The 9,377-nt window shown below is 36.1% G+C and overlaps 1 protein-coding gene and 1 long non-coding RNA gene across 11 annotated transcripts; both read right to left on the reverse strand.

The window, feature by feature from the left end:
* LOC107630322 lies at positions 1,973 to 6,676 on the reverse strand. 10 transcript variants are annotated; one of them, XR_002359239.1, is made up of 7 exons: positions 6,488 to 6,676; positions 3,826 to 4,289; positions 3,448 to 3,715; positions 3,241 to 3,337; positions 2,985 to 3,112; positions 2,772 to 2,883; positions 1,973 to 2,465 (listed from the first exon to the last, which is right to left on the reverse strand). It is a non-coding gene; the product is annotated as an uncharacterized LOC107630322 (long non-coding RNA). The 10 variants fall into 10 exon arrangements; XR_002359240.1 differs by having other exon boundaries at positions 3,826 to 4,106; positions 6,488 to 6,673; XR_001618244.2 differs by lacking the exon at positions 6,488 to 6,676 and having other exon boundaries at positions 1,973 to 2,453; positions 3,826 to 4,371.
* Positions 7,213 to 9,049, reverse strand: LOC107632959. Its single transcript, XM_016336600.2, has 4 exons — positions 8,962 to 9,049; positions 8,724 to 8,791; positions 7,739 to 8,611; positions 7,213 to 7,628 (listed from the first exon to the last, which is right to left on the reverse strand). The coding sequence occupies exons 3-4, from the start codon at positions 8,186 to 8,188 to the stop codon at positions 7,380 to 7,382; spliced, it is 699 nt and encodes a 232-aa protein (XP_016192086.1). The 5' UTR covers positions 8,189 to 8,611; positions 8,724 to 8,791; positions 8,962 to 9,049; the 3' UTR covers positions 7,213 to 7,379.

A 9,377-nucleotide genomic window follows, 5' to 3' on the forward strand; every position in this document is an offset into this window, starting at 1 on the left:
TGATGAGCGGATAATTTATACGCTTTTTGACATTGTTTTTAGTGTGTTTTTAGTAGGATCTAGTTACTTTTAGGGATGTTTTCATTAGTTTTTATGTTAAATTCACATTTTTGGACTTTACTATGAGTTTGTATATTTTTCTGTGATTTCATGTATTTTCTGGCTGAAATTGAGGGACTTGAGCAGAAATCAGATTCAGAGGTTGAAGAGGGACTGCTGATGCTGTTGGGTTCTGACCTCCCTGCACTCAAAGTGGATTTTCTGGAGCTACAAAACTCGAAATGGCGCGCTTCCAATTGCGTTGGAAAGTAGACATCCAGGGCTTTCCAGCAATATATAATAGTTCATACTTTGGCCAAGAATTGATGACGTAAACTGGCGTTCAACGCCAGCCTTCTGCCCAAATCTGGCGTCCAGCGCCAGAAAAGGATCCAAAACCAGAGTTGAACGCCCAAACTGGCACAGAAACTGGCGTTCAACTCCACAAATGGCCTCTGCACGTGCTACACTTAACAACTCCAAGCAAGACCTCTACACGTGTAACACTCAAAGCTCAGCCCAAGCACACACCAAGTGGGCCCAGGAAGTGGATTTATGCATCAATTACTTACTCATGTAAACCCTAGTAGCTAGTTTATTATAAATAGGACATTTGACTAATGTTCGAGCCTGGACATCACAATTTCGTGCACCAAGTTTTTGGCGCCGTTGCCGGGGATTGTTTGAGTTTTCGGCAAGCTTTTGGTCCGGTAACATCAGTGCCAGATTCCCTTTTGATCCGGCAACAGCACCGAGTTGCTCACGTTGCCAGGGATTGTTTGAGCCTGGACATCACAATTTCGTGCACCACAGGGTTTGTGATACTATTTTAGTATTGGTAGTTCTACTTTACCATCCATGCAACATAGTCCAAATTTCGGTACAATATTTTTCCTAGTTTTCGATAGTCTCTTGCCTTCCTACATTGATGCATTACAGTACAAACAACGGTGCACTAGATCACCTGCATCCCAAGCATCTGAAATTTAAAATGGCATGTCACATGATGATGAATTCCATATCTAAGTTTCATGTGTCAATATAAGCAAATTATACACTAATACCTCAGGTGAGTGAAGGTCGAATCCCACAGAGATTGTTGGATTGAGCAACCAATGGCTATCTTGTAGATCTTAGTCAGGCGATTAGAAAAGATGGTTGTTTGGTTAAAAGTATAAACAAAATAATAAAGAATGAAATACCAGCTTGGTGTAAGAATAGTGATAGAGATTCAGTTAAGGCTTCGGAGATGCGTATTCTTTCCGGATTAACTTTTCTTACTGTTTACTTCAATAACGAATGATTCATTCAATGACAGCCGTAATTGACTAACTCATGTAGCATCCTCATCAAGTTAGCCTCTTCTAAACCATAGCAGTCCACCATATCCAAGCAACTCATGTCCTCTCATCAAGTCAACTCATGGCTTCCCACTATAGCCGAAGGTGAAGACCTAAGCAATCCACTCCCCTTCGCAATCCTACTCAAAATGCCACAGACAAGGTCGAATTTTTCAGATCAGGAAATGCTACTTCTCTGACTCTAGCCTTAACGCCACAGAGACCTCAGTAACCCACAGTCAACGGAATTTTATGTCACTTATCCAAAGTCACCCAAGCACTCTCTTAGAATCTGCAATGCATTCTCTAGCTGTGATTCAATGCTATCCGGGTCAGGACTCACACAGAACCCATGTAGAACGAGGATGAATGTCACAGTTCATCCTTAATTCATGAGATGAAGACCAAAAATGCACAAGAGAATAGAATCAAACGTGTATTGAAATAGAAACAGTAATATTTTTAATCCATGAGAATCAGTAGAGCTCCTAACTATAACTTAGGAGGTTTAGTAGCTCATAGCTTACAGAAAGTAATGTGAATTCGAAAGTGGTGGAAGAAGATCCTAAACAAGAGTGATATTCTCCTATATATAATAACCTAATAACTAAGAAGTACAAAAGTATGATAGACTATACTAAATGTGTGAAAGTCCATTCTTGGGCCTACTTTGGTTGAGTACTTGGGCTAAGCTTGGCGTCCAACCTGAGGGATGGGCGTTGAACGCACATCAGGGGGTTGATCCACGCTGTCTTGTGCTTCTTGGTGGGTGTTGAACGCCCTAAAGGGGGTGATTGGGCGTTCAACGTTGGCTTGGGCTCCTTTGAGGGCGTTGAACGCTAGAAAAGGGGTAGTCCTTGGCGTTCAACGCCCAATATGGGCAGGCCCCTTCGAAGAAAAGTATAGATTATTATATATTTCTGGAAAGCTCTAGAAGTTAGCTTTCCAACACCGTTGAGAACGCATCATGTGAACCTCTGTAGCTCCAGAAATGCTCGTTTGAGTGCAGGGAGGTCAAAATCTGACAACATCTGCTACACTTTCCTTACCTCTGAATCGGACTTTGCCAAAACTCTTCAATTTCAGCTAGAAATTACTTGAAATTATTAGAAAATATAACTCAAAGTAGAATCCAAAAATATGAATTTTGTACTAAAACCTATGAAAATGTAATGAAACTTAAACAAAACATAACCAAAACAATACAAAAATGATGCCAAAAAGCGTATAAAATATCCGCTCATCACTCTGCAGCAATTTGGGATAGTTGGTTTACACGTGGAACCCTGGCCATGATGACGCTTAAATTTTTTACATTGTACATGAATTTCGTTAATCTGTTTTAGTGTATGAGTCTTAAATTGATTCAAACGACATGGTTAGATGTATTACCTCTTGCAAAATCCTAAACCTCTTGGAAGTCTGTATTGATGTAGAGAATTGAATTATGATTGGTATTTGATATGCCCATTACACTTGTGCCAATTAAGGTATATAGAAATAACTACACAATGACAGAATCAAAGCATGCTCATTGTCCAATTTTCAAAGCAATTATATGAAGTGCAAATGTCCTACACTACTAAGAGCAACTGAATTGCAAACCTTTAAAGAGGTTGAACTTAGCGAACTGTACAATGGGGATGTACTCTGATGTTGGCTACTCTTCAATGCGCTTGACCAACTTAGTTGCAAAATCCTCCCAAAGTGTACACCTAATCTTGCCTTTTCCCCTGTTTTAAAAGTATGAAGGGAGGATACGTAAAACACACATGAATAAAACAAATCCCACATGAGATGCACTTAGCCCGTGAGTAATGATGTGAGTAACAATTTTACTAAGAAAATATATAACACTAACTGCATCTCATCAAGCTTGAGAACAATGTAGTTGCACTTCTTGCCATTCTTAGTAAATTCAATTATGTCACCTTTGGCAGTAAGTAGACCAATAATATCTGAAACAAAATAATATATAATGACTAATCACTAAGTAATAAACATTGATGGATATATGATTCAGCTTTGATTAAGCTAAATGGAAGGTTGGGACTGATTTTCGTCATACCTATAAGATGCGATTGAGCATTTGTGTGGTTTAGTATTAGATCATTAAGAATAAAACGAAACACATTTTCTGGAAATGATGGATCATGTACCATCTGAAGTTGAGTATCCCTCTTGAAGTATATCCTACATGCATGATTAGTGGCCTTGTATTTCTGGTCATTCAAGGAGGTTGAGAAGTTACATACGATATAGATTTATCCCTCCGATAACTCATCTTCAAAGAGCCTCCTCTGAGCATTCCTAATAGTGCACTGGATTCGATTGCCCTGGAAACAAAGCTTGGTATTAAATTGGTATCAAACTCATATAGGAAAAAAATTATATGCCTAACAAACTGATCAGGAAAATTAATGCTAGCTCATAGTTGTTAGCTTACCACGTGATCCATGACCACCAACTCTAAAGTTGGCTTCACGTATTTTTGCTCAGCAGGAGACAATAACCATATTTTCACGACCCTCACCTTAATCCTCAATATTAAGTGGTTAGAAGATGCCTCAATATCCTTGAGGTGGTTGTACGTGGTTGCCATTTGTAACCAATATATGTGGAGCTACAAAGAATTTTTACTTGAACTCTCACTGAAGTGATGCTGGAGTATTCCTATGGGTGATGAATTTATAGCAACATGTAGCCCAATGTGGTGGTGGGAAGTGCCTGATGTTGTAGATACTAGTGATATGGTGGTTGTTCATGTATAGCGAAATAGTAACCTTTCAAAAAGTAACTACATTGACCACAATGCATGAGGCCACGAACAACAGTACAATCTCCTCAGTTATATTTTCAGAACACCATTTTGTTGGCCCGAAACATATAGGACACATGATATGGTTCAGACTTAAGGAAATTATAAACAGTGTTATTAACTATTAATTTCAAAAATTGTGAATATAAAATCAATAGTTGCACCAAGATATATACGTGATTGTCGTTGCTATAAACAAATAAACAAATATACTAAATACATATCATGTATATTGTATATATTGTATATAGTGTATATAACTAATTTAATATAAATCTAAATCTATATCTAATATCTACATTATATAATATCAGTAGTTGCAGTAAATTAGCTCCTTTGTAATTATAGACATAATTATGAAAATCCTAATTATTATTATTATAACTGTATTTATTATTGTAATATTGTACATTATATATAATTGAGCTAATCTAATCTAAATCTATACAATATCAGTAATTANNATAGTAATAATAAGGGTTAAGTATTTTTTTGTCTTTAAGGTCTGAGACCAAAATCAAAATCATCTCCAACATTTTTTTGTTATTAAAATCATCCTCAACATTACAAAACGTTATAAAATTATCTTTTTGTCCATAAACAATATTTTTTGGACAATTTTACCCTTAAACAAAAATAATAAAAAAATCTCCACACCCTCATCATTAACTTCACATCATTATCATTGCTTCGCATCTCCTCCCTCTCCCTTTTCTCACCACCATCACCACTGCCACCATAACCATGACCACTGCCATCATAACCAACAAACCTTCTTTATCTCTATTACCCGTTCATCATTCTAAATTATTACACCCACTCATTACTCCCAACACTTTTCTTTCAACAACAACAACAGTCCCAAAATAAATCAACAGCAACATCCACAAAATAAATCAACAAAAATTTTAGATTAAACAATAATTCAATAATCGTCAACAATAATTTCAAATCCAAAATCAGCAACAACAAAAATTAAAAAATTAAAAAGAAAAAGATGAGCCATCCATTAACGACGTGTGGGAAGCTACTGCTGCTGGCACTGTCGCAGCTGTGGCTAAGGAAAGAAACGACAGTGATGGAGAACGACGTGATGGCAGCGGCCAGAGCTGGAACCACTGGAGTAAGAAACCCAAATCGGTGGCCAAAGCTGAAACGATGCCGTTGAGGTCGATGCCAATATGGTTGTCGTTGGTGGGTGGCTGAGGAAGGTGAGGCCAATACCAATGGAGGAAGGGTTGATGTTGGTGATGGACAGGAAGAAGAAGGTGGAGAAGGAGGCAAGGGCGGAGATAGTAGGGCAGCAGAAAGGGAGATAAGAAGAATTGGGGTTGGGATTGGGGTTTGGGGGTTTCGAATATAGGGGTATGAGGAAGGGGATGGGGAGAGAAGAAAGGGAAGAGATATGGGAGTGGGGGTGCAGGTGGAGGGGAGGGGGGAAGGGTTTGTTTTTATTTTTTAATATTATTTTTATTATTTATATTAATTATTAAGAGTAATTTGGTAAAAAAATAAAATTAAATTAGAAAATGACGATTTTATAACATTTTGTAATGCTGAGGATGATTTTAATAATAAAAAAAAGTCAGGAACGATTTTGATTTTGGCCTCAGACCTTAGGGACGAAAAAAGTACTTCACCCTAATAGTAACTACGTATATCTACATCTATCGACATCTAGATGTACATGTATATAATAATATAATCTATAGGTTTAATTACTCTATTGATCCCTATAGTTTCGTGAAATTTTCAATTAAGTCCTTATACTTTTTTTCCTTTTAATTGGGTCCCTGAACTAATTTTTTTTTAATTAGGTCCCTCTTGGTAGTAATTGGTTTAATTGTATAAGGACCCAATTAAAAAAATTGATGCAGTGACTCAAATAAAAGGAAGAAAAAGTGTAGAGACTCAATTAAAAAAATTTGGTGCAAGGACTTAATTAAAAGGAAAAAAAAAGTATATGGACCTAATTAAAAATTTCGTGAAACTATAGAGACCAATAGAATAATTAAACATAATCTATATAATATAATAGCAGTATTGGCGGTAACTGAACCACATTACTACTGCCAATATAATAATAATAATCAAATAATAATTCAATAATGACAGAAACAGTTCAGAAAATGCAGCAGAGCATCCACACCCAAAATTTGCCTAATATCAATTCATCAATTAATAATAATAATCAAATAATCAAATAATAATTCAATAAGAACACAAAACATTCAATACTCATTGAATAATTTCTGAACAGAGCATAAAAAAACTAAAAAAAACTGAGCACCTGTGTAACGGAGAATTATGGGCAAAGTATAAAACTGAGAGGGTTAAGCGCGCAGACGATGGGGACCAAACGGCAGCGGAGGTCATGAAGGCTAGCTGGGGTTTTGACTCCATTCCAAAGGAAAAAAGAGAAAGGGGCTGTGAGAACATGGAATGAAGGAATGTGATTGCTTTTTTGGATTTTTTTTTATACAAACATAAAACTACAACGTTGGCTCCAAAGGGGCCCGGGTCGGGTTTCCGGTTATAATCTATTAATATAATCGTTGTAGTTTTAATAATGAAGCAAAGAGAATGTGAAAGCAGGGTTACCTTTATATTTATAACCACATATCATCAATAGCATCGTTACACTCGGCATTAACAACGATGACAACAGAACACACAATCACGTCTGATAGACATTAATAACTGAGCCATAACTGAGCTATTAAGAGTTGGTATGCTAGAGATCATGTGCTTTTTATTGTTCTTGCAAATATAAGCCATAGATAAGCATTATCATTGTTCAAGTTTTAACTTACATTTTATGTTTTGGAACTATTTGTAACACAAATAACTACATTCATTTTAGTTGCTGGTGAGGTGTTTAATAAAATTAAAATACTAATTATATTTTCTTAATAATAATTGGTATATTAAAGGTGTATGAATGTCTTATAGCGGATAATTTAACAGTTCTAATTGGTTAGATTGGCCCTTGTCTCAATTGGCTCAAACATAAACTAATCATAAGTCGAGCCAAAAAAATTCTAATTCATTTAAGTTATAGATAGATGGAACTTGGTACAACTAATGATATTAATACCACATTACACATGGTTGAGACACTGCAATACTGCATGCCCCTGCAGAGGCATTGCTAAAATAAAAAACATTACCAATTAAACATCTTAGATATGTAATATAGAAACAAATATAGTAGTTTCATCATTAATGGGGATGCAGAAACAAACTACACTTCCACACTTTAGGCCATGGTCGACTGAAAATTTTCTCCTACCCCTGGTAAGAAAGGCTTCTGATGACATGAGGCTCCTCCATCGAAGCTTCACGATGATTGGTGGCTTGTGTAACTCTCTAACGCGAATGAAATCAGGCCTCGAAAGAAACGCAAGCAAAGAGAAAGCAGATGGAAGTAGCTGCCAAATGAAAGTGGCATAAAATGGTGGGCTATTAGATATTTAGATACGAGAAAATTGACTTCATTCAATATAAGCAAGCATAATATTTATGAATTGCAGAGACATACCATAGAATAGTATTTTGACTGGTACTCAAATATCACCCTGACAATCGAATAAAAGCCTTGCATGATGGGGGAACGCGGTGGTGAAAGGCCATTGTTAGGATTCGGTGGTGGAGGGCTCTGACCATTTGAAAATCCTGCATTCTCAGTTGAAACAAACTCAGTACTAATGTTACAATTATCACCTGTTTTCTTGGCCACTGCAGAGGATATATTTTTCGTCTGTAGGACATCTAAAAATGGAGATGCCGGAAATGTAGGAAGTGAAATTAATGGTCTTGTTGGATCCAATTGGTCATGTTGATCCTCGTTGTTGACACTGGATTCCAGCTTATTAAAGTAAGGTTCAAGACCATAATATGTGGAAGGGTCAATGCAGGTTAACAGATTCAACACAGATTCTGGAAGATGCTGGAGTTGGTCAGTGGCATCATCCCACTTGGAATTATCCATAGCTGCATCAGGTTGTTAGTATACTATATGTGAAACTTGGACAGATTCAGAAGTTTCAATCGGCAGACTTGCATTAGTATCATTGTCAGATAGTTCTATGATTCCCAAAACAGGAATTGATGGTTTGATGTCCATACTCAGCTTCAATGGTGGGTAGCATAGCTCTTTGGTTCTCATGTTGTGGTCCTTCACTTCAAAAATGAGGAATCTATCTCGGCCAACGTAACAGACACTTAACCAACCTCCATCTTTGAGGCCATAAATCACGGCAAGGTTATTGTAGCTGGTAACAATTTTAGCAGTTCGATGACACTTCTCAATGACCACATCAACTTCATTGCCAACTGAATCATAAAATGTCATCAAGTTTGGTAGTGCATCCTTAAATCTCCTATAGAATGTTGAAGAAATTTCACCCATCTCCTTCAATAGAGAAGGTATCAAGCGTTAAATGTATGATACAATATGATGCTAGTCAAAATAAGCTTGATATAGAAAATAAAAATTTTGTCTATTCACTGAGGTAGCTACATACTAAGTTGGAGTTGACCTCCATATAAAAGTATCATCCTTGATAGTAAGAGTTGAGGCTATCCATGTTGCCTGAAACTCAATGTATGGTATGGTCAACAAATAAAATTCAAATAACTGATTGGTTGTCACCACAATAAAAGAAGAGTTTAAAATCAAAAGAACATTAAATATAAATTAGCTTAAAAGAATATAAGAAATGTTTGAAAAAAAGTTATATTATCATCAATGTTAATAATTACCTGGAAAAGAAAGACCAGAGAAGGAAACCTTATTAGAAGGAAGCCAATCCAAAAAGAAAGTCCTTCGGAGTGATATTTCAGAAGTGAGATGGATATCGAAATATTCACAAACTTGGGTGATCTCTTATCTCTTTTATGTTGTATATGTAGCTACTTATAGCTACTTGCGATATATAGTACGATGATATCATGATGAATTGTACTGATGGTGATGCTACGATGAAAGGTTACATGGCCAAGCTTTATATAAATGAATAGTAATCAATATTAATAAGTTTGTATCTTAAAGTACTGATAACTTGTTATTTTTATTTTTTTTACATAACTTTCATTGCATACACTAACACAAATCGAACTTTTAATTAGAAACTTGAGAAGCCTAATTACATACCAACTCTATGCTAGGTTTAGATAAG

This window comes from Arachis ipaensis, chromosome B03 (genome assembly GCF_000816755.2).
Source record: "Arachis ipaensis cultivar K30076 chromosome B03, Araip1.1, whole genome shotgun sequence".
NCBI lineage: Eukaryota > Viridiplantae > Streptophyta > Magnoliopsida > Fabales > Fabaceae > Arachis > Arachis ipaensis.